The sequence below is a fragment of the Oryctolagus cuniculus genome, chromosome 15, assembly GCF_964237555.1.
Source record: "Oryctolagus cuniculus chromosome 15, mOryCun1.1, whole genome shotgun sequence".
NCBI classification, from domain to species: Eukaryota; Metazoa; Chordata; class Mammalia; order Lagomorpha; family Leporidae; genus Oryctolagus; species Oryctolagus cuniculus.
This window is the reverse complement of record NC_091446.1, coordinates 66,008,394-66,034,223: the sequence shown is the minus strand read 5'-3', so window position 1 is coordinate 66,034,223 and position 25,830 is coordinate 66,008,394. Positions and strand designations below refer to the sequence as shown.

The 25,830-nt window shown below is 39.7% G+C and overlaps 1 protein-coding gene across 16 annotated transcripts in view; it reads right to left on the bottom strand.

The window, feature by feature from the left end:
- KAT6B (lysine acetyltransferase 6B) overlaps positions 1-25,830 on the bottom strand; it is a 204,004-nt gene that overhangs the window by 50,193 nt on the left and 127,981 nt on the right. For 10 of the 16 annotated variants that reach the window (XM_051823152.2, XM_008269925.4, XM_070057865.1 and 7 more), the window contains 7 exons: positions 15,807-15,922; positions 15,359-15,440; positions 12,499-12,631; positions 8,789-9,717; positions 7,684-7,805; positions 5,879-5,994; positions 2,675-2,816 (listed from right to left, as the gene is read on the bottom strand). In XM_051823152.2, coding sequence (XP_051679112.2) covers positions 2,675-2,816; positions 5,879-5,994; positions 7,684-7,805; positions 8,789-9,717; positions 12,499-12,631; positions 15,359-15,440; positions 15,807-15,922 — 1,640 coding nt within the window. The remainder of the gene's footprint in view (positions 1-2,674; positions 2,817-5,878; positions 5,995-7,683; positions 7,806-8,788; positions 9,718-12,498; positions 12,632-15,358; positions 15,441-15,806; positions 15,923-25,830) is intronic. The other 6 variants (XM_070057868.1, XM_070057867.1, XM_070057869.1 and 3 more) reach the window with 2 other exon arrangements.

Here is a 25,830-nt window from a genome sequence, read left to right as displayed (position 1 = left end):
AGAATTCAAATAAAAATAAAATAAATGAGCTGCACTATTCTGATTCCCCTGAAGTGTGGATTAGCAAAAGAGACTTCCATTTTGGCTTTACCCCAAGCATTTTAAATATAACTGGAAAAGATGAAATTTCTGTGTTGCGAATATGTACAGAGAAGAGTGAGATGAGTTTCAGCCTACAATAACTACCATGATGACAATCTACTGCTCTTCAAAATAAAAGTTTTAAGCTGTGATACTGATGGCCATAGACAGGAGGCTAGGAACAGATGCCAATATATTTTATCAAACATCATTACTTGTTGAAAACAGAAAGCACAGCAGATTTAAGAGGAATTTCCCTAGTACTTTCCTTAGAGGAAGCAGATATCTGCTAACCAGAGCTCTTTAACAATGAACTTGACCATTCTCATGTCTCCTGTGGACCATACAGGTTCTCATATTAAAAAATTATTTTTAGACTTTATATAACTATTTCCCTTGGATGAAACCCAGATCCCACACATAGCAACATAATCAAACATGGGTAACAGGCACAGAGGATACAATTCTCTCTTTAATTAAAGCAAATTTTTATGCATTGAGAGTATGATCCTTCTGGAAATGGCAGCACATTACAAAAAGGAAATATATATTTATATTTATATTTATATTTATGCATATATACCAGAAAAATAGAGATGACTATGTGAATTCTGATCAGTTGTGTACGGTCTATATATGAGGGGTATGAAAATGGAACTCTGTAATTATTCTTCATTTTATGACCCCATTAGTAAACTGCTGAGGAAAGTTTTCTACACACTATACTGTGAAGTACTAACTCACATTCTAGAGTAGGGGTCTTGGTACTCATCAAATCCAACTCTTTATTTGTATGAATAAATTATAGAAGTGCTGCTGATAGTTTCCCTCTCATCTGTGCATGGTCTTGCCCGAAATCACATGGCCTGGAAGAGCAGACCATTCTCCTGAGCCTAATAAGCCTGAGGTTTTTTGCCCAGAAGAGCCTCCTTGGATTGATGAGAGCTTCCACCCAACAGGCTTACTCATGCTGACATTTAATAATTACTTAAGGCCAACAATGTGTTTTACCCTTTGGGAAACAATGAAATAGTAATTTCTATTTTATTTTGGTTAGAATAAAGGATCTAAGACATCAAGGAAAGAGCCAATAGCACAGTGAACTTGTGACATTAGTGAAGGCAACTTTGATGTCTCAATGGTGGGAGCTGCTGGGTAACAGCCAAATACTAACAACATGAAGGTCAGGCAATGTGTGCTTGACTTTTCTCTAGCCCAGTGGTTCTCACTGGGGGTGATTTTTGTCCCTGATGGGATATTTGACTATGTATGGAGACACTTTCAGTTGTCAGACCCAGAGAGGATGGCCATGCTACTCATATCTAGCAGACAGAGGTCTGGGATGCAACTCAACATCCAACAACACACAGCACAGTCCTTACAATAAATTACCCAGCTTGAAATGTGAAGGTTGAGAAAGCTACGTGCCTGACCTGTAGTGAGAACTAACATATTATCAACAACACTACTTTCTTCCTTCAAGCTTGCCAAGAGTTTGACACAATCAGAAGGACAAATTTTAGGAAATTCCAAGACAGCTTGATCAGTCCTGGGAGAAACTACTGGGCCCAAACATGTCTGACAGAAGGAGCCTGGTTCATGTCATTCCCTGCCCTTTGCTAAATACGGCAGTAAGACATGGCAGGACAGGAATAAACAGAAAATTGTGGGCAGGACAATAAATTTTGAGCTTGAACAATTCACAAAAAAAGGAATCCCAAAGTGAAACTGAATTTCAGAGAAAGAAGATAGTATGTCTGCTGCACAAAGAAGGCTTATTCTGAGCACCCAGAAATGAAAAACAATGTACCAGGACGGGTAACAGAGAAGAGAACAAAGCTGGGCAGGAGAAGAGTATGAAGAGAATTAAGAAGTTCTGTGAAAGAAAGGTTTGTTCTGAAAGGACAACTGACTCAGCTAAACTGGATCCCTGAAACTGACAAGAGAAACATGATTCAACAATGAAACTTCAGAAAGGCAAAGACCTTCTGCTACTAAATCAACCCTGAAAACTCAAAATGTCTTCAAGAAACTCACAATGACAGACATATGGCCACAGGGGTTCCTGTGAAAACCAGTGTTCTCCAGGGGTGGCAGTCCACCCAAATCAGGGGGAGTCCCAACATCTGGTGGAGTCTCACCAGAAGGATTATCCATCCTGCCAAGAAACGGATGGAAACACAGGTGGTTGTGTATCGAGCAGCCATGTACAGCTGCTCAATTCCCTGGAAGAGTGAGCACCTGCCAGACATTGGCTGGAGCTGCCGAACAAAGCTAATTTCTCCTGCCAAAGAAAGTGGAATTTACAAAGAACTGAGATCATAAATTCACTGGTGAATATATCTGGTGTAGACAGGAATTTGAGGGAAGACAAAAAAGTCCATGTGATGAACCAGGGATTCTTCATCAATCTAAATGGTTGCTTAATATGGTTAGATAAATATCCCAAACATGGAGACATTTTAAAGGGCAGTCTGAATTTCAGTGCCAAAAATTAAATATACTTTGTACCTTCTAGTCACAAATCAGTACACAATCAACAACTAGAAGTATGAGGCTTCAAAACTGGAGTTTTTAATTTATACGCTCTTACCTCAAACACTGAAAGGTCTTTCCTTCGGTAAATTTCATTTGCTGGAGGATGAAACCATCCACACTTCTTTGAATGTCTTAGTAAAATATTCTTGCTTTTCATATATTTAAGACAGAATTCACACAGGTAAAGCTTTGGTAATCTGTTAAGGGTTAAAAATCAAGAATCTATGAGATTCATTATACTGTTCCAGGGGAAAATTAAATATTATTCAATTTTGTCTAAGTCAGAAAAAGGCTACCTAACAATATCTGAAATTGTTTCCCATAAATAAGAAAAAGTCAGTAGTAAAGTGAATATAAAAACAGCTTTACATTTATTTTTTCAACATAATCCATAATACACACTACCTTTACTTTGTGCACAAATCATTTGTTTCCTTAGAAATGTACTATGAAAACCACCCTAAAATATCAACAGCAAGCTATCTTATTAGGTAGCCATGCATATTTCTCAAAATTCAGATTTAATGTGATATTTCCAATAGTATATATGATCACTGGTGTAACTAATAATCTTTTACTTAGAATGAAGTGAATTTATTATTATATTTTAATAGTCAGAATACTTTTGAAGCAAAGAAGTCCCAGAAATTAATTGCTTCCATTTCTACTTTTGGATGAGTAACTTTCATTACCATAGGTTTATATATGGTCTAAAGCAGTATATGTAGCATTTAAAGTCAAATGATCTAATTTGTTCTCTATCAATTCCACTGTCTCTTTGAATAACAAACTAAAAGCTTTCTCTGCCCTCCTGACTTGTTCTCCACCTTAAAAACATGAACAGGCACTGGAGTACTCACAAAATAAAGTTTAGAATCACCAACAAGGTCTTTGGGGGTACAAGTATGGGAAAAACTGTTTTGGGGAAAGATACAATGACACATACGGTATATTTAACTTCAAATCTTGCACTTATGTCCAAATTTCATTTGAAGTTCTCAGAGCAAATGACAAAATTACCCACAAATCAAAGCTAAATGCATTTTATAAAAATTTATTTATATGAAGGTAGAGTGACTGAAAGAGAGGGAGAGAGATCTTCTGTCTGCTAGTTCACTCCCCAAATGGCCAGGTGGAAGCCAGGAGCCAAGAGCTTGGCCCAAATTCCACTGCCTTTCCAGATGCATTAGCAGGAAGCCAGAGTGGAAGTGGATTGGTAGGGACCTGAACTGGCAACATGGATATGAGATGCTGATGCTGCAAGCAGAGCCTTAACCTGCTGCTCTGCAATGCCAGCCTCTCATAGGCATTTTTGAAAAATGGTTTAAGAACACACAGTCAAGTGGAGTAATCAGCAAAGAGAAAACAAGATCATGGACTCAGGTCTGCTACTTAATTTCTGAAACACACGTCTCATTTTCTCAAGTCACATGACTGGTTAATAAGATAATACCTATCCTTGAAGAAAAGTAAATTCGTAATTACCAAAACCCTTGTAGCCTAAAAAATTTGAAGATTCTAATAAAAGGTATAATGATGTACTTAATGGAAGATATCTATCCATAATATATCTGTTTTAGGATATATTAGTTAAAGGCAAGGTCACAGCTAATCTTACTTCAAGACATGAAAATTCTGACACTATTATTTTCTCTTCAATAATTTTTAAAATTTATTTATTTTATTTGAAAGTAAGGGTTACAGAGAGGGAAAGACAGAGTGATCTTCCAGCTGCTGATTCACTCCCCAGATGGCTGCAATGGCCTAGCAGAAGCCCGGAGCCAGGGGCTTCTTCCAGGTCTCCCATGTCGGTAACAGGGGCTTAAGCACTCAGGTCATCTTCCACTGCTTTTCCCAGGCCATTAGCAGGGAGCTAGATGCGGAGTGAAGCAGCTGGGTCTTCAATAGGCTCCCATACAGGACGCCAGCATTTCAAGCACTATGCCACAACACTGCCCCCCACCCCTTTAAAAAATTTTGTTTATATGAAAGGCACAGTTAGAGAGAGAGAAAGGGAGGGACCAAGAGAGAGGTCGGTGATTCACTCCCCAAACGGCCACACTGAGTGGGGCTGGGTCAGGCCACAGCCAGAAGCCAGGGGCTTCTTCTGGGTCTCCCAGAAGCCCCATGGGCCCAAGCACTGAGTCATCTTCTGTTGCCTTACTAGGCACATTAGCAGAGAGTTGGGTCAAAGTGGAACAGCCAGGACTTGAACCAGTGTCCATATGGGATACTAGTATTGCAGGCATATCTTCACCTGCTACGCCACAACACTGGCCTCTTTTATCTTCCATTTTTAACATTAATCACAAATGGCTATAAAAGTAAAGACTTGGGGGCCGGCGTTGTGGTGCCATAGGTTAATCCTCTGCCTGTGCCGCCAGCATCCCATATGGGTACCAGTTCTAGTCCCGGCTGCTCCACTTCCAATCCAGCTCTCTGCTATGGCCTGGGACACAGTAGAAGATGGCCCAAGTCCTTGGGCTCCTGCACCTGCTGGGAGACTGGGAAAAAGCATCTGGCACCTGGCTTCGGATCGGGGCAGCTCCAGCCATTGTGGCCATTTGGGGAGTGAAGCAACAGAAGGAAGACTCTCTGTCTGTAACTCTATCTCTCTAATAAATAAATAAAAATCTTAAAAAAAAAAAAAAACTAACGACTTGAAGAAGAATATCTTAAGACTATCCACCCTCCTAGTTTCTCTAACTTTTCTTCTTTTTCTAAAATTTCTATTAAAAACCTGAAAAATACCAGAATTCAAGAGATAGAATTAACAGGCCTAATTAAGAAAAACAAAACAATGATAGCATTTTTCAATGGCTAACTATTTCCTTCCTGATTTGGCTTACTGCAAAACCTACATCTGCCCAACTGCCCAAAATAAGCAAGCACTGTACCCAGACTGAAATCCAGGCTTCTGGCTTAAGCCTGGCCTAGTCCCAGGTACTGGCAGGCATTTGGGGAATGAACTGCAGGATACTACATGTCTACCTGTCTCTGTCTCTTTATCTTCCAAACAAATTAAAAATAATACAAAAAATATTTTTTAAAAGTATGATCTAGAAGCTAAGAGGCAAAATTTATACAGCACAAATAATTCTACAAAAAAGTGTTGGCAAAGTATTGTTTGGGAAGAACCCAGAAAAAGACTACCAAAATCAACTTCCAAAAATCATCCGATTCCCGCTTTAGAGTGGAAAATTTTCTTTTCTCGCACATTGACATTGAAGTTATATATCTGCTTGGCTTATTCCATTACCTTGCATATTCCTGTGGGTAAGGCGAGGAATACCAGGTTTGGATTTCATATTTGCCAAATTCTATCACAGAAGGGTACCGGCCACAGTCTTCCACTCCACTTTCACATTCTATTTTCTGTCATGGAAAAGGCAAAAGAAAATAACAGGATATAATTCTTACAAGATGATATACTTTATTTACATTCTTGTACTTTCACCAGTGGCTATCAAATCCTATGAAAACCAAAAGAGTAATCTTGATTTCTAATTTTAGACCCATGTGAAATAATGCTTGTGTTGAGATTCATAAACAAACACTCCATGAAATATTATGAATTAGATAGGAAACAGGTATGATATATAAAAATATCTACTGAACTAGATTTAATCTATTACAATGCATTAAAACTGAAAATATAGATGATGCAGCTACTACACAATTACAGTTCCCTGTTTCTCCACTAAATAATATTTATCCCAACCATAATTAAATAATCATTCATGAAATTTCCAGTTCACTATTCCTGTCCTCTACTCCCCTTACTCCTTCCCACCAGAAGAGACCCAAATTCACTGTGGTATCCTCAGTGTCTAGTAATACAAAAGAAATACAAGAAATATTTCTGGCATGAAAAAGTCACTTTTACCATCTTGGAATGAATGGCTTTAAACTTAGCTCTATCTCTTGGGAAATGGCCTCTTGTTCAGCACACAAGTATCAGAAGTAGGCTGAAAAAATGGTAACACTGAGGACTTCACATATTTAATGACTGGACATTTATCTTTTCCAAAGGACAACCATTACAAACCATTCGATACTGACAGACAGAGGCACAGAAATGCTCCCCAGCTTCTAAAGTACAAACTATCACAAGTATTCAGCCTAACTGGTTGCTACTAAAATTAAAGCTTAAGAGCCAAAGACAAACCATTTCCACAAAACAGGAAGTGGGCGAGGAGCGGAATCTACCTGGCAATGCTGGTCAAAGAAAGGGAATGTACTCTCCTGACCCAAAAATTCACACTTCATAACACATTATTCTTTGAGAAGTCCAATGGCTTCACCTTTCAACATTTTAGTGTCAAGACTAATCAGAGTTAACAGTGTAAGTGGTATCATCTAAAGCATCTACTGGACAATGAAACTGCAAGTGACAACAACCAATCCTAAAATACAATAGACAATACAGTATTGCTTTCATCAATGCCAATGAGTTAAAAATAGACATTTTTCATATGGTTGGCCATCTGCGTTGGAAGAAGCATCAGTAAATTTAAAAGCGATGTTCTTTTGGTTAACATTTAAAATTATTTCCCAAATTTAGGGAAATTTAGTATCTTCACCTGCTACGCCACAACACTGGCCTCTTTTCTCTTCCATTTTTAACGCTAATCACAAATGGCTACTAAAAAAAGTAAACACTTGAGGGCCAGCACCGTGGCGCAATAGGTTACTCCTCCACCTGCGTCAGCAGTATCCCATGTGGGTGCCAGTTCTAGACCCAGCTGCTCCACTTCCAATCCAGCTCTCTGCTGTGGCCTGGGAAAGCAGTAGAAGATGGCCCAAGTCAGAATCCATCCTTCATACCTAGAAGTACTTTTCAACATCTGCATCAACCAGTCCTACTCTGCTCTCCTTTTCCTACCTTTAAGAGTGGAGACAATTCTACAGTCATTGCTTCCAAATATACAGATAACAAAAACAGGGCATGGTAAGAGTTAAAGTCTTTGAGGGGGAACTTTCTATAAAAGCAACACAGTTTTCATGTTAAGAGTTGGAAGCCACACATTATTCTGTTACTACAACTTGGTATCCTGGCCTTACCTCCCAAGAAAGTTCCTGGGCCTGCTTAAAAACATCCAAGTCTTCTTCCGTAACGACATCCTTGTTTCCAATCACATTTACATCTGTACTTTCTTGTTTGATGCTTATTTTTATTTCAGTATCTGTCATTTAAAACCAGCAAAAAGTGCATTCACTGTCTTTGAATCATGATAACCATCATATATTACCAAAATGGTACCCAATTAGCATAGCAGGCAAATAGGGATTTTTTGGGGGGTGGGGGGTGGGTGAGGAGGCTTTATAAGCTTTTACATCTAAGCACCGCTCACAGATCCAGCAGTACCCTTTCCCTGCTATACCCAAATTATGTGAATTGATCACTTTCTTCTTTTTATAGGTTTAGTAAATATACAAGGGAAAGAGTAATACAAAACAAAATCATATTTTCAACCGAGATTAGAAGTTATAATAATGTCTAGTTACAAACTTCCCATTATCAGTTTCGAGAAAATAAAATCTACCACTTTTGTCCAAACAACATATTATTGATTTTTGTTTTGTAAAGGGTGGCAAATGTAATGGCCAATTTGTTCAATGAAATGTGTTTCCTCCCTGAGGTGGATACACACACAGACACACTCACAACCAGAAACATTCCACAGAACCACAGATCAGGCTTGATGGATACGGAAGCAGGATGGACTCTGTCGTGAGAAAGCAATGGAGCAGAGGGACAGCAGAGCTGAAACGCCCCCTGCTGGAAGCGCTGACGGCACAGGACCTATCAGCACTGTGGCTGAAGAGGCGGCGCGGGGAAAACAAGGCAGAAGCATGACAGCGGCTACTCATGCGGGACTAAAAAGCCATAAGCAACGCTATGGAGGCATCTGGGGGTCCTAAGTCACTACGAATGGAAATAAATCATAAAAGGGGGAAGGTATTAGTTGGAGAAACAACATTTTGGAGATTTAGTCAGCATTAGAAAAAGGTCAAAGTTCACTACTTCTGTATGACAGTGAAGTGAGAACAAGAGAAATAGCTAAGACCTATGTGACAAATAGGAACTCATTTGTTTGTCTTTGGGGGAGGTTGGGGAGAAAGGGACGGGACGCAGGTTTGGTTGGAGCTTTGACCTTTTGCTTACCATCATCCTGATCAGGGTTAATCCTTCCGTCTGTCAAGCTCCCCTTCCCTGGTGAGGGGGTCCCCATCTGAGGGGTCACTTTACATTTTAATCTGCCTAGCAGCCTGTGCTTTTTAAGGAAGGTTGTTCGCTTGAAGTGAGCAATCGCTTTAAAGATACGTCCTCTCGCCATCCCCCAGCTAGAGGAGGAGTGAGAAATAAACCTACTTCTAATAGCTCTTTTTCCAAAGAAATGGGCTTTAGATTTTGACGTGGAAGAAAGTTCAGTTTTACGACGCATACGTTTGGGTGGTGCGTAACTTGGGTGTCCCTTTATTCGAGACTGTCCCTGAGTGGTATAGATATGGGAAAGTCCATCAAAGAGTGCCTTCAGCTGGCTGTTATTAGTAAGACTGCTAAAGGAGGGCGCACTGGACTGGCTGGAAGAACTCTGGGGAGAGGTAGAAGAAGTGGAAGTGCTGGACTTTTGTGAACTGGGGCTCTGACCAGAGATGGGGGTTGGGGGTGGAAGTGAAGAAGGTGGAGGTTTTAGCTTTTGTGTGGTACCTGTAGCCAACACATGAGAAGTGCATGACTGTTTCTGAGAGACCTTTTTCCTTGGACGATAGTGCTTTGAAAAGTCTATTATTTCACCTCGTGATCTGCGACCATCAGGTGATGGTGTAAAAAACTTAGTAAGGCCATCAATGAGCCCTTTGGTTTTCTTGTTAACTTTAAGTGTAGAGGCAGAAATGGAGGTGGAGGTGGTGGTGATTTTGGTGGTGGCACCAGGCCGAGTGGGGTCTGTAACAGCCAATCTGCTGCGTGAGTCCTTCCCAGATGCAGCATGACCAGATGAAGGTGTGGTACAGACTTTAGTCTTTTGACCCCTACCAGGTGACCCCCTTCCTGTGAATGCATTCATGGATCCTTCATCACTGGTTACAGACCTAGGCAAAAATTTAGAGAATAGTATCAGCAATTAATAATAGAATTATGAAGGTACTGAAAAACAAATTTATAGCAACTAGATGCATTCAATGTTGCTTCAACTTAAGAAATGGAATTGCAACCCTAGAAAACTGATTTTGTATGTGTGCCACCACCTAGAAAATTCTCTGTTGAAAAAGGTAGCAGCAACTGCATTCGCCTGTCATGATTCCCCCATGGACCATCCCACGGGTACAGAAAGAATCCATGTGCACCCACGGACAACAGAAATAAGAAAAATTTTGAAGAGATTAAAATAAGACCCAATGCTTGCATTATAAAATTAAATAAAAATAAGCTATCCTTGCATTGTCACAAATAATTATGATTTATTAAAATATCACTTTTGAAGTATTAGAAGAAATGTTATATGTGTTATCCAGAAGCAAAAGAATAAGCTTAGCTAATCCCTATTTAAAAGCAATCAACCTGAAAATTTTTTATAAGTAGAATTTGATTATGCCTATAAATTTGTCTTTTAAAAAAAGGCAAAAAGATACCCTCTTCCACTCAACAGTTTACATTTAAGATGGTAGGAGAGCAAATAATACTCTCTTAGGAGAGAAGACAACTAGTTACAGCATAAAATATTGCTGGAAAAAGGACAACAATAGCAAAAAACTGAAGAAATGATTAAAGAAAAGCTACAGCGGGTCAGACATGACATGGAAGGTCTGGTGAAGAAGCAGCACATTTACCATGGTCATTATCAGACACTTGGCATCAGAATCTGTACACTCGGGTTCAGCCCATACCACTGTGCAACAGGCACAGGAGGCAGCTCCACTCACACAGCTGCCGATGTGAACAGCAGCTGACTGCCTTCACCCCAGGCCACAGCTTGCGAAGCTACCCAGTTTACAGAACAATTTTATGCAACAGAAACATTTCAATGCGAATCATGTCAATGCTAGGGCTAAAAATGCACTTTTAAGCTTATCAATTTAGTTGATGGCTAATAATGAAGAAATGGAAGCCTGAAAATGGTATGACACTGAATTATAAAAATATCTTCATTAATTATAAACAGGACGCATTTTTATGGTCATCTTGGACATAGAGATTAAGTCAACAAACTTCAGTGGTCAGGCGAAGGGGAGGTTGGTGCAGACTGAGGAAAGCTATTAGGCTCCATTGAGATGGCTCAGCTGCCAGGAATCTTGCCTGGAGCCACTAGTTCAGCCCAATCAGGTCAATGTTGGAAATCTCTGGTGTCACCAGACAACACAAGAAGAGTTACCAACAAACGATTCATCTGGGCTAAACTGTTTGACATCAGACCGAAGCCTGCATTTGGATGGACTCTGGAATCCACTTGCCCAGAAAGGATACTATGCATATAAAGCAGGTGAAAAAGGAAAACTCCCTAGACGGTCTTAAAAATTCCTAAGCTCAAAGGACAGCTCTGGACAAACAAAAAGTTAGGACTGATGCCAGATGCAATTTTCAACTGTGTCCTTTGTTTAAAAAGTTTATATCCTAATTTGGTTTTTAAATTGCACCCTGGGGATACAGTCCCATTTTAAGAACAATTCATACACAGGATAAATGTAAAAACACAGAATTTCTACTTCAAATGATACTAATATGGAAGATTTTATTAATAAATGTTTCGTGTTTGCCTCTAGAAACTAACCCATAAAATCCATTTAGAAAATATCTACTGATTAAAGAGTTTTCATCAAGCTTCATTGAAAACTCTAGATTCCGTGATTTCTATCTCTCCTTTGTGAGATAAAGGCTCTGGAAGGTACTGTTTTTCTGGGAACAAGTAAGACAGTGAAATGCTTCAGACAAAAATTAGGGCAAAACAGTCAGCAAGTTGAGTATGATCCTTGGTGTTTGTTCAAGGTGTGTGCAGAACACCTATTCATTTCTAAGTCACAATGGCCCTTTCACTAAGCTGAAAAAGAAGGTAACAATCTATTGATAGAAACTACCAATTTCATTTGTAAACACCTTACTGAATGCTGATAGCCAAATATATCCTCCACACAGGTTAAAAATACATTCGTTTCATTTCTTATCATTTCTCTAACTTCCTACATTTCTCTACTTCTCTACTGATTCCTGTTAAACGTTTTATTGAGCTTTAACAGCAATCAGACGGTAACAGGACAGGGAGAAGAGGGTTATCACAGCAGAGCTAAAGGTCACTGTAAATATATGTTTTATATGTACGTTAGCACATGTGTGCACTTGACAAAAGGTCCTGTCTAACCCTTTGGGATCAAACAGTCATTTGCAGTTTTCTCAAGTGCTTCTATTTAATAAAAGAATCCTAAAAACTGGTAATACTAAATTAACATCAGCAGAGAGAGGTATTTTTCTACAATGTTATCTAGAGGGCCAAAAGAGATTCATTACAGACATGGACAAATCCTGCTCTTGTTTTAAAATTCCTATGAAAATATTTATATAATTAAGCTCTTCCAATGCTCAGCCAGTTAAAAAGTAGGCAGAATGTTTCCAATTCCTATATTCTGCTTCTATCCTGCTGCTTGAAAAATGTCACTTAGTATCACAGTTACTGCCAACAGAAGACCCCAAAATGCCAATTATAATTACAAATGTTATTTTCAAAAATTTATTTCTATAGCTTATGCAAAAGAAGAAATATTCTTCATTCCTTGAGTTGGAAAAAATGATGCCAGAAAAGTCTAATGGAACTAAGGGGGTTACAATCACCTATATTTTAAAGCACAACATAAAAGATTTCTTTTGATAAGATCTCAACCTACAACAATCGTTGCTTTAATTTATTTTTCGGTCGTCCAATGGGTTTTGCATATCGTCGTTTTATTTGTGCAGCTTTCTCATGAAGTAGTTTTCTTCCCTTTTTCTTTGGTCTGCAGACTTGGCAAATCCACATCCCTGAATTAATATATATATGAGAAAAAATATTTTAATGTTTCATTTTAGGAGAAGATATTAAATATAAACTGCAGCTATAATAAGCTGCCAAAGGATGCCTGTATACAGAACGTTACTCCAGAAAGTGGGTCATTCCCATCTGTCATTCTGCTCAGGAAGCTATTACTAAAGGTCAGTTTCCCGGGGGTCAAGGTGGTGAGAGCAGAGGTTGCCCCTATCTCGGAATCCTTCCATAAAGCTGTTCCAAACATGTCACTAAGCCTCCCACCACCATATAAACTCTACACGTGACAGTGTGCTCGTGTCAGATACCATATATCTTTCACTTTGAGGCAGACATTTTCAAGCCAATCCATTTTAGGAACTACTAGAAAAGAATATATTTGCCTTATTAGCTCTTTCTGGAAATTTTTAATACCAAAAACAAATATCGCTTTAAAACTTCAAAAAATTTTATGTTCTGTGTAGCTACAATAATTAAAACTATATATCTGGCATAGTGGAATAGATCAATCAGTAAAAACTCTAAGACCAGAACAACTGAAGCCTATGGAAAAGTTTAGCATATCCAAATGGTCATATTTGAAGTCAGTGGGGAAAGGATGAAGTGAGTCCACAAGAGGTGACAGAACAAACAGTTCTCTATCTGGACAGAAAAGGATTACTTCCTATCATTCACACACAAAAAATTATAATAAAAGAAAATAAAATGTTACGAGTACTAGGAAAAAGAGAGTGGCCATTAATATAATGTAAGCATGACTGACATTTAAAACAAGTCATAAATAAAAAGATTCATGAATTTGACTACATAAAAAATTAAAGAGCTCTTCAAATCTGGAGTAAAAAGTTAAAACTCCAATAGAAAAATGATTAATGGATAAAAACATATACTTCACAAAAGATGATATACAAGCAACTAAATCAAACACAAAACATGTTCAATCTTACTAATTAAAAAATTCAGGAGGGCCCAGTGCCGTGGTGCAATGAGAAAAACCACTGCCTGCAGTGCCGGCATCCCATATGGGTACCGGTTTAGTCTTGGTTGCTCTGCTTCCAAACCAGCTCTCTACTATGTATGGCCTGGGAAAGCAGCAGAGGACAGCCCAACTCCTTGGGCCCCTGCAACCACATGGGAGACCTGGAAGAAGCTCCTGGCTCCTGGCTTCGGATCGGCACAGCTCTGGCCCTTGCAGCCATTTGGAGAGTAAACCAGTGGATGGAAGATCCTTTCTCTCTCTCTCTCTCTCTCTCTCTCTCTCTCTCCCTCCCTCTGTAACTCTGCCTTTCAAATAAATAAACAAATCTTTATTAAAAATTTAGCAGGTATTGTTATCAAATAGATAAAAATTTTTAAAATAACACTATTTCACAATATGTAAGACACAATATTTTACAACATGTCTCTGATTTTTAAAGATGTTAAAACGTATTACAACTGTGTCACAGACTCAGTCAAATATAATACTCCATGGTCAGTGTTGGCCAATATTCAGGGATACAGATATTGTCAGATACTGGTGGTCTGTCTGAAAACTGGTAAAGCCTTTCATGTGTATAGTCTTTGATCCAGAAATTCCTGCTCTAGGAGTTTATCTTAAGGAAATAATTGTGGATGCAAAAAACTGGAAACATTTTCAATGTCCACCATAGAGCACAGGTTAAAGAAATTATGGTTTGTTAATACATAAGTTTGCAAAACCAAGTAACTTCAGAAAGCACCTAGATTGTATAAAATGTGTGACCATGAGACTGCAGGCAGTGGTGATTCAGTGGTAAACTGGAGCATGTATGTTAAAATGAGGCCTAGAGAACTCAAAATCAAAATTTTAAAAATATGGTCTCAACAAAGCCCATCTGTGCCCCCTAGTTTATCCAAGTTTGTGACCCTTGCTTTATACTATGGATTTTTACACACTCAATAGAAAGTGCTCAAGAAAACATTTAATGATGTAGGAATGTTTACAATCTATTATTAAGAGGGTGGAAAATAGGTCTACAAAAGCATGAACATAATGTTCCGTTTGTTTTTAAAGGGTGTAATGGCGACAAGGAATGAATTTCTAGTTATATTTTTTAAATTCCTTTTCTCCCTATCTGTATTTTATAAATCTTCCACCATATGAATATATGAATTTTACAATAAAAGTGCAAGGTTATTTTAAAGCGTTTAATATGTTGCAAAATGGGGAAGGAGGGAGGGAGGCTGAGAGCTAGGCGTACTTCCCACAATGAACAAAGAAAACCCATAGTCCATCAGATACAATCACCTATGAAACAGTTCATGTGCAAAATGTGACCTCATGGTCCCCCCCACCCCCGTTTTGAAAATGGTGATTGCTTCACGTCATAGGACTTTGGAGCCATCATTACCAACATTATTGAAAATATCAATTTTCATACCTCTCAACCATATACTGGGTAATATGGGGAGTGCTCTAAACTGTTCACATGCATTTTCCAAATGTAATCCTAATGGGGATTGGTGTGGGGAAAGGACAATCTTTCTCACTCTTGCATCTGAATTAGAGTTTCCATATAATATACATATATAAAATCCCCCAAATAAATACTTTTATATGTTTCTGTTCACAACCTATTTCCAATATGCAAATTATAGGGAAGGCAAGAGAAATTTTTAAGGAACCTGCATACTTCCAGACATCAAGACAAGGTTAACGAGTATGTAACAAAACATACTTTTCATATGGTTTAAAAGTTCACCTTTTGGCATTCTGGAAAGTGGTGGGTCACAGCACTCCATATGGAATCCTCTATCACAGGAGTCACAAAAAAGCATATTATCCTGTAATACAACATATAAGAGACTAACTGACATTGAAACCTATGTAAAAGACCAAAAATTCTTACACTACTAAATTAACAACAATAAAACATGAGGGGCATTCAAAAAAACTCATGGAAAATGTGTATTATGAGGAATTACGCATGAATTTCCATATTTTTACACCAAAATGTACTTATCTTTCAATTCTACTTTTCCATGAATTTTTTAAGTTTCCCTGTTTAACAAAAGAACAAGATTCAGCCTGTGATTTGACATTATATGTTTTTAAAAACAAACAAAATAGCAACATCCTATAAAAAGGAAAAAGTTAACATTGAACATTAATAATTTACTGGGAAATGGAATATCGAGAGCCATACTTACTGCATTTTTGCCTTGGATTCTACATGCACTGCATGTCTTGCATTCAATGCACTGCCACCGTAAGGCCTTTACATTTGTCGTCAATTCAGGACAAAATTTCAAACAGGATGGGTGTCCTACAAGAATAAAGTACGAATTAACTTATAGGAATTGGGCTTTAAATTTTTTAAAATTCCCATTCCATAATATTTAATAGATAGGTGATGATGTCAGCTAAAGAACCTAAGGGACTTGAAAATACAAAAAATCAAAGAACAGAATTGCAAATTTCCCTTACTGACTTTTTTTCCTTCTATAGGAAATTTATACCGGTTCCAATCACAAGTCTTTGCAAACTTGAAGATCATATATGCCCAGCCGGGGGTCTCACTCCTGGGCCTTCTGCTAAGTTTCCTGTATTGGGGCAGAGCGTGCAACAGCTAAACCTCAGCTTGTGGTGCTATTATCCTATATGGGTACTGGTTCATGTCCCTGCTGCACCTCTTCTGATCCAGCTCTCCGTTTATGACTTGGGAAAGCAGTGGAAGATGGCCAAATGCTTGGTCACCTGGCTTCAGATGGGCTCAGTTCTAGCCGTTGTGGCCATCTGGGAAGTGAACCATTGGTTGGAAGACCTTTCTCTCTGTCTCTTCCCTCTCTGTGTCTGTAACTCTGCCTCCCCCCCCCCCCAAAAAAAAAAAATTCTGTACCCGCTATTTTCTTTTTTTTTTTTTTTCTTTTTTTTGACAGGTAGAGTGGACAGTGAGAGAGAGACAGAGAGAAAGGTCTTCCTTTTGCCGTTGGTTCACCCTCCAATGGCCGCCACGGCCGGTGCGCTGCGGCCGGCACACCGCGCTGATCCGAAGGCAGGAGCCAGGAGCCAGGTGCTTTTCCTGGTCTCCCATGGGGTGCAGGGCCCAAGCACCTGGGCCATCCTCCACTGCACTCCCGGGCCACAGCAGAGAGCTGGCCTGGAAGAGGGGCAACCGGGACAGAATCCGGCGCCCCAACCGGGACTAGAACCCGGTGTGCCGGCGCCGCTAGGCGGAGGATTAGCCTAGTGAGCCGCGGCGCCGGCCTGTACCCGCTATTTTCAACAATCACCATGCACTCAGGAGATTCCTGGTTTGCTGAACGGTGAATAGGGAGTGGGGTGCTACACAGTTCAAACATCTCCTGCACTCTGTGTATAATGAAATCGTAAAACTTAACACAACAGATGGCTAAAGAGAAAATTGAGGCTACTTAATATAATACAACTACAAATGACATCACTCCCTAGCCCCCAATCTCAAAAGAATACAAAGAATATCCCATTACTGGGATACAGAAAGAGGATTCCACTGACATCCTGCCCGTGGCTCCTTGAATTTAAATTCTGAAAATAGGAGAAGCAACAGTGAATTTAAAAGAAGCTGATAGGCCCAGGTCAAGTGGAATATGACAAGAAGCACCCTTGGTGCCGGCACTGTGCATAGTGGGTAAAGACACCACCTGCAGTGCTGGCATCCCATTTGGGCACTGGTTCAAGTCCCAGCCGCTCTACTTCCAATCCAGCTCTCTATTATGGCTTGGGAAAGCAGCAGAAGATGGCCCAGGTCCGTGGGCCCCTGCACCCATGTGGGAGACCCGGAAGAAGAAGCTCCTAGCTCCTGATCAGTCAAACTCTAGTTGCCGTAGCCATTTGGGGAATGAACCAGCAGATGGAAGATTTTTCTGTCTGTCTCCCTCTCTGTAACTCTACCTCTCAAATAAATAAATAAATCTTTTTTTTTAAAGCACCCTCATCAGGTTTCCCCTTTTCCTTCACATTGAGCTTATTTCTGCTTCTTGGGCACTTTTCATCTAGCAGTATTCCCCAAACCAAACTATTCCTTTTACAAAGGAAAGCTGGACAGCCTGAGCAGCAACGCCATGCAAAGGAGCCTGCCAGGCTCCCCTGAGTGAGAGGCTCCTTCACAAGGTAGGGGCAGCAGGCGCCCAGACTGAAGGGTGGCTCAATTTAAAATCTAACGTTCTTTTATCACATAACACCAAGAAGAGTTTCAAACTTGATTTTCTCTAAATCTCATCTTTAAATAGTAAGAACATTAGTAAATCCCATTGGAAAGAACATATAACCGAGCTGCAAAAGAAACCTGAGGGGTAATAAAAAAAGCAGATTCTGCAATTTCAAAACTGTTTTATAATTTCCTGACTTTGGCAGGCTCATTGTTTAAATATGTATTTTGGGTTGCTGCCAAAAAGGTCCTTCTTGCTAAAGCTTAACAGGTGCTTCATAAAATTCCACCCACCAGGAGATTTGGCTTTTTGAAGTAAAAACATTCAAAATCAATCATCAATACTGTTAATAAAAGCAAACTATTCCTGAGTTAAAAAAAAAAAAAAAACCTAAACATCTGTATCTAAGATGTTGAGAAAATAAAATGCTGTTGCAGGATTATGATCTAAGGCAGGAGAAACACCCAGGCAGATGCATTTAACCTCTGACCCCATTCTTTTACAAGGGCTTCTCTCAATCAGATGAATGTGAGGGAAAAGTTTAATATATAAAACTGGTATCAATCACCTCTTTCTCCTCAACAACAGCAAACTGACAGCTTGCCTGGGGATTTTAAGCAGCAGTACTCTACAGGGGGAAGGGAGGGGCCGACTTTGATGGGAGTTGCCTCCTCCAAAACTGAGGGCAAAAACTCAACTTTTAAAGAACGGCAATTTAAATTCCACCCTTAAAATGGGTCCCATCAGCTTAAAAGTACACCATTTATTTCTTTTTCCCCTACTTTTTTTTTATTACTTCCTGTAAGTCATACATCACTGGCACATATGACCTCAATTTCATGCATTGAATTTTTCTCCACATTAAAATCAGCTTTTGTACTTTGTAGCTTAATATTCAGTAACTAAGGTGATTCACATCATAGGATAGCCTAGTATTCATTCTCACAGATACTCCATGTAAGATGGAGTTCTTAATAATTATATGTTTTGAAAATTAATGGATTTCTGCCATTTTCAATCAGGAGCAAGAAATTGGTTTCCAAAGCATCTCTCAATTTAAGCAATATTATATCTTAATGGCTACAATTCAAGCTACCCTATCAAATTCCAAAATCTTCGGCCTACCTTTCCTTAAAGCGGCAATCTTACCTTTATGTAGCTCAAGCAAATTGGCCATACATACCTTTCAGCCCTAAATTTCCATGATTTTGTAACAGATACTGAGGAGCAAAGAAACACTCCTATTTTATTTTCTCCTGATAAATTTTAAAATAACACAAAAGACTGTAACTGAGTCTTGATATGATGTTACACAATCCATAGTAGTAACACACAGGAAAATATGGGTATATGATAACACAATTCCTTAACTTCCATTTAGCCATTCTAAAAACTCAATAATTTTTTCCAAAATTCCTGTTCTTTCTGATTACACAATTCATGGTTGTTTGTCTTTCTGGAACTTGTTTTACTTGTGGTTTGCAATTTATCAGATTAGAGTCATAATATGTATTCATTCACTCATTTATTCTTGCACAAACACAAATTAAGCATTTGCAGATTACAACAGTTTTATCTAACAAAATCAAAGGAATACTGCTTAAAATTAAAAAGTCTGGGACCACAAACTTTTCCACAAACCAGTGGAAATGATTTTTGGAAGAACTACTGTAGAAGAACAAAATATGGGCTTTATACCAGACAGAATAACGACCTACGAAGGTGTCTATGCTCTAATTCCTATAAACTGTAAACACATTACCTAATGTGGGAAAAGCAGCTTTGCAGATGGAACTCAGGGTACAAGACCTTGAGACAAAGACATTATCTTGGATTATTATTGACTAGGACCAGTCTAATCGCATGGGTCCTTAAATGCAGATGACATTTTTTACTAAATAACAGAAGGAGGAAGAGAGGTTCAAAGCACGAGAGTAAGACCCCACCTGTGGTTATAACCTATGAAGATGGAGGAGGGGGCTATAAGCCGAGGAGAGTGGGTGGTTTGTAAAGCTGGGAGCCACCTTCACTTGACAGTCCCACAAATATTAGGAACTACATTCTATCAATGTAGCAAACGAGTACGGATCCTCTCCCGGAGCCTCCAAATTCAAGAGGCCCAGTGCTGCTGATACTATTTTACCCAGGTTGGACTTCAACTGACAGCTATAAAATAATAAATGTGTTGTTTTAAGCCACAAATTTGTGATCATGTGTCACAGCAGCAAAGGAAAACTAATAAAGATGTAGATACTGGGCCCCTCTGACTAGTTATCCTGACCATCCATCAGTTTATCTGTCCTCTCTTCTAATATTTAATGAGCACTGGAGATACTGGAAGAAAAAGGATAGCCATGATCCCACACATTCAGATCATGGAGTCTAGAAGGAAATACAGATCTAAAGAATTAAAGTTAATGCATGATGATAGGGTGGCTCCCTTGAGAGAGACATGGTAGGTTAGAGGAAGACCTCCCTAAAGAGAACTAAAAGACTAGCAGATTAGATAGGACCAAAGGAGGGACAAGTTGGGAGAAGCCGGCACGGGCAGAGGGAGAAAAGAACACAGAAATTCCCAGGAGGGAGGAGTTGTTAAATAAAACTGATGTGCAGACAACAAAGGGTATTAGGAGTGTAGGGTAGGGTTGACAGAGCTCCAATGCAGACATGCACTTTGTGTTATATTAAAGAATTTAAGGGCTGGCATTGCAGCACAGCAGGTTTAAGCTACTGCTTGCAACACTGGCATGCCCCATCAGAGTGCTGATTTGAGTCTCAGCTACTCTGCTTCCAAACTAGCTTCCTGTTAATGCACCTGAGAAGGCAATAGACGATGGTCCAGATACTTGAGTCTTTGCCACCAATGTGGGAGATTTTGATGAAATTCCTGGATCCCAGCTTTGCTCTGGTCCAGATCTGAATGTGTGACCACTTGGAGAATAAACTACTGCAAGATCTCTCTCTCTCTCTTTCTGCCATTCAAATAAATAATCCTTTTAAGAAGAATCATTTAGAGTTTTTCCTACATCCAGTGAAAAATGCTGTAATCACATTTGTAATTTTAAAAGCTAACTTAGGTTGCAGTATAAAAAAACAGATGAAAGAAAAGAGGGTCAAGATTAGATTTAGGTTATTGTAATAACAGATCTGAGTGGGATTGGTGGAGGTGTATGAATATATTTAGGGTGGAAAATACACATTTTTGTTGAATCTTGGTGTGAGATAATAGAACAGAGGGTAGCTCCAAATTTCCAGTTCAAAACTGAGTGGCCAGTGGTGTACTAGAAGCAGGGTATTGCTTGCTTCCTCAGATCTCTGTTATTGTATGGTTACTGTTTTTGGGTGGGGGAAGCAATACAACGTTGATAAGCTATTCTGGAAATAAAATTTGAGAAACCAATGGGATGGATATGTAGAGAAGTACTGCAGGCATTTATATCTAAAAGCATCAGGAGTTTAGGAGAATAAAGTGTCAAAGACAGAAGTCTGCAGAAACATTTAAGCTATGTAAACAGTACAAGGAGCTAACAAAAGATGTAGAAAGCAGTAGGAAGAAGGGCTGGTACTGTGGCACAGTGGGTTAATGCCCTGGCCTGAAGTGCCGGCATCCCACGTGGGCGCTGGTTCTAGTACTGGCTGCTCCTCTTCCGATCCAGCTCTTTGCTATGGTCTGGGATAGCAGTAGAAGATGGCCCAAGTCTTTGAGCCCCTGTACCCACATGGAAGACCCGGAAGAAGCTCCCGGCTCCTGGCTTTGGATTGGCGCAGCTCCAGCCATTGCGGCCATTTGGGGAATGAACCAGCAGATGGAAGACCTCTCTCTCTGCTTCTCCGCTCTCTCTGTAACTCTTTCAAATAAATAAATAAATCTTAAAAAAAAAAAAAATTCTCCAATGTGTTTACAAAAAAAAAGGCAGTAGGGAGAACACACAGAGAATACAGAATCACAGGAACCAAAGAGAAAAATATCTCAGGAAAAAAAAACATGCTCAACAAGGCCAAACATGACAGAGAAGAGTATCTGGGGTTGAGCTAAAAGGTGTTGGCCAGGGACCAACATTGTGGTATCTATGACACTGGTATACTGTTATGGGTGCCGTTCGAGTCCCAGCTGCTCCACTTCAGATTCAGCTCCCTGCTGATGAGCCTGGGAAATCAGCAGATGATGGCCCAAGTGCATGGGTTCCTGCCACCAGCAAGGGAGATCCAGAAGTTCCTGGCTCCTGGTTTCAGCCTTGCTGAACCCTACCCGTTGCAGCCAACTGGAGAATGAACCAATGGATGGGAGATCCCTCTCTCTCTATCTTTCTATTTAGCTCAGCCTTTCAAACACACCAATAAACTTTTTTTTAAGGCACTGGCTAAAGCCATTAGATTGTGTGATGTGGAGTCACTGTGTTGACCATGACAAGCACAACCGTAGAGAACTAACAGGTGAGAAGCAAGATTTCTGTTTCCTGTTTTTCCCCTTTGGATAGTCAATTCTGCTTGTTAGAGAATGGGACTCACATCCTGCTCCCTTCCCTATTTATTCCTATTTGGAACCTATCTTTAGGTTTCCTTCCAATCAAAGGTCTCCTTTCCATTCTACTGAAGCGATCTGTATCCATTCAGTGTAAAATTGGATGAATAACTGTCCATGCCAGGGGCATTTCCTCACAGTGACCTTAAGAAACTAGAAATCTTCATACATATGGATAAGAATGAAATTAGATCCCTATCTCTCACCATAAACAAAAATCAACTCAAAGTGGATTAAAGATCTAAATGTAAGACTGGAAACTATGAAACTGTTATAAGAAAGTATAGGGGAAACATTTCTTTCTTCTTCTTTTTTTTTTTTAAAGATTTTATTTATTTATTTGAGAGGTAGAGTTACAGACAGTGAAAGAGAGACAGAGAGAAAGGTCTTCCTCCCATTGGTTCACTCCCCAAATGGCTGCAAAGGACGGAGCTGCGCCTATCCAAAGCCAGGAGCCAGGAGCCTCTTCCTGGTCTCCCATGCAGCTGCAGGGGCCCAAGCACCTGGGCCATCCTCCACTGCTTTCTCAGGCCATAGCAGAGAGCTGGACTGGAAGAGGAGTAACCAGGACTAGAATTGGCGCCCAAATGGGATGCTGGTGCCTTAGGTGGAGGGTTAACCTAGCGCACCATAGTGCCAGCCCCCTTCTTCTTCTTCTTCTTCTTCTTCTTCTTCTTCTTCTTCTTCTTTTTTTTTTTTTAAGACAGAGTTACAGACAGAAAGAGAGAGAGAGATCTTTCATCTGCTGGTTCACTCCCCAAATGGCTACAGCAGCCAGAACTAGGCGAGTCTGAAGCCAGGAGCCAGGAGCTTCTTTCCATCTCCCATGTGGGTACAGGGGCCCAAATGGCTTGGATCTACTTCTGTTGCTCTCCCAGGCACATTAGCAGGGAGCTGGGTTGGCAATGGAGCAGCTGGGACTTGAACCAGTACTCAAATGGGATGCCAGTGCTGCATGCAATGGCTCTACTTGCTACATCACAGCACCAGCCCTGGGGACACATTTCAAGATGCTGGTGTAGGTGATGACTACTTGGATAAGACTCCAAAAGCACAAGCAACAAAAGCAAAACTAGACAAATGGGATAATATCAAACTCAGAAGTTTCTGCACAGCTAAAGAATCAAGCAAGAAAACAATGAAGAGACAGCTCATAGAATGGGAAAAAATATTTGCAAACTACTTATCTGACAAAAAGATTTTATCAAGAATATATCAGGGTTGATGTTGTGGTACAGTGGGTTAAAGCCCTGGCCTGCAGCACCAGCATTCCATATGGGCAACGGTTCAAGTCCCAGCTGCTCCACTTCTGATCCAGCTCCCTGCTAATGTGCCCGGGGAAATCAGCGGAGGACCGCCCAAGTCCTTGGGTCCCTGTACTCATGTAGGAGACCTGGAAGAAGCTCCTGGCTCCTGGCCTCGGATTAGCTCATCTTTGGCTATTGAGGACAACTGGGGAGTGAACCAGTGGATAGAAGACCTCTCTCTTCCTCTCTCTGTAACTCTGTCTTTCAAATAAATGAATTAAATTTTTAAAAAGAATATATCAGCAAATTAAAAAATTTAACAACAAAAAAAAAATCAATCCAGTTAAGAACTGGGCAAAGGACCTGAAATGAAAGTTCTCAAATAAATAATTGAAAAAATGCTATCACTAGCCATCAAGGAAATGTAAATCAAAACCACAAGGAGGTATGACTTCACCACTGCAAGAATGGCTATTATCCAAATGACAACAAATGCTGGTGAGGATGTGGAGAAAGGGGAACTCCTACACACTGTTGGTGGGAATAAATTAGAGCAGCCACTGTGGAAAACAGTGTGGTGATTTCTTAAAAACCACAAACAGACAAGTACATATGATCCAGTGATCCCACTACTGGGTTTACACCCAAAGGACTTGAACTCACTGTATCAAAGTGATACCTGTTCCAGCACTGTTTATAGCAGCACTGTTCACAACAGTCAAAATATAGAATCAACCAGGGTGTCCATCATCACATGAATGGATAAAGAAAACATGGTACAAACACAGTGGAATACTACTCAGGCAAAAAAAGAAAGAAACCCAGTCCTTTGCAGAAAATGGATGCAACTGGGGGTCATTATTGTTGACTAAAATTAACCACAGAAAGATAAATACCCTATGTACTCCCTTATATGTAAGAGTTAACATTAAAACAAACAAAAAAAGAAACCCTCAAGGTGAACCAAGAACATTGATTACTACAGGCTGGGAGGGGTGGGAGATATAAAAGGAGTTTGCATTAAAAAAGAGAGGAAAATGGTGTGCTTAATTCTGACAAATATATTAATATAAGATGTTAGCAGGAGAAAAAGGGTGAGGAGTGTTTGGTAACTCATATTACTAACTTACAATTTTTGCTTTGTAGGTTTAAAATGAAGAGAAAGAGAGAGAGAGACAAGAGAGACACAAAAGTACTGATCTTTCTTATATATCTTATATCCATATACTACAACTATTGGCTCCCTCTAGGAACAGAACGCACCAAAGTTTTGTTCACGGTTAACACACAAATAAAAACAACCCCAGCGAGGACTTTCAGTCTCTCCAGGGCTCTGTCCCTCAGCATTGCTCTCATCACTGGACAAAGGGGATTTTTCTCACTCTCCCAGCTGCACCACGGCAGCCCTTCTTCTGTCTCCCATTTCAATGAGCTTCCACTTAGAATGATGCTGTAATTTTGAACTGTACACTTATCTTAGATTTGCTAATTTGAAAACACACATGCATACAACTCATCTGTAAGTAAGATTTAACCACCCAGCAATCTGAGCAGCAGACACAAAATTTCATTTGGTATAATATCTAATACTTATGTGAAGCTAATTAAAGATAATTTGGTCTTAATGAGGCAAAGAGAATATAACAGTGTTAATTTCAAAGTAGGCTGATCCATGAAAGTCAAGTAAAATCACTTCCCAGTCTCAACACTTCCACAGACCTGAGGACTATCTGAGGATTCCCAAGTCCACACTAATGGTTACAATCATCTTCTATGTTTGTCTCGTGTTTTAGTCACTCATCATCTTCATAGCAGTATTTCGTTGGAGCCTCACAACAGCTCTGTGCATGCAGACTGCAGACTTCACCCTCTACACAGAACAGATCCGGGAAACTGCAGCTGCAGAGAACTCACGGGGCTGCGCACACCACACTTGGGCCTCCTTAGACTGCGGACCTCACATCTCACATTTTTACTACAAACATATAAACCAGAATAGTTTTTTAAAAAGAACTTCGAGCATAAGGAGATATTAAAGAAAAACCTGCCCATTTGCAGCACTGAGCCATTTAAAAATAGAGAAATTTCTAATTGGATTTATTTTATGATGTAAGCAGAAGGAAACATTTATTACTCACGTCTATGAAATCTAAGCAGAGTCTAAATGTGACATCATACAAATGGTACTTGAGATTGAGAAGACTCAAAAGCACCGGGCACATATGGGAAACACATTTAAGAATGGTCCTCCTTATGAATTGCCATCTATATTTCC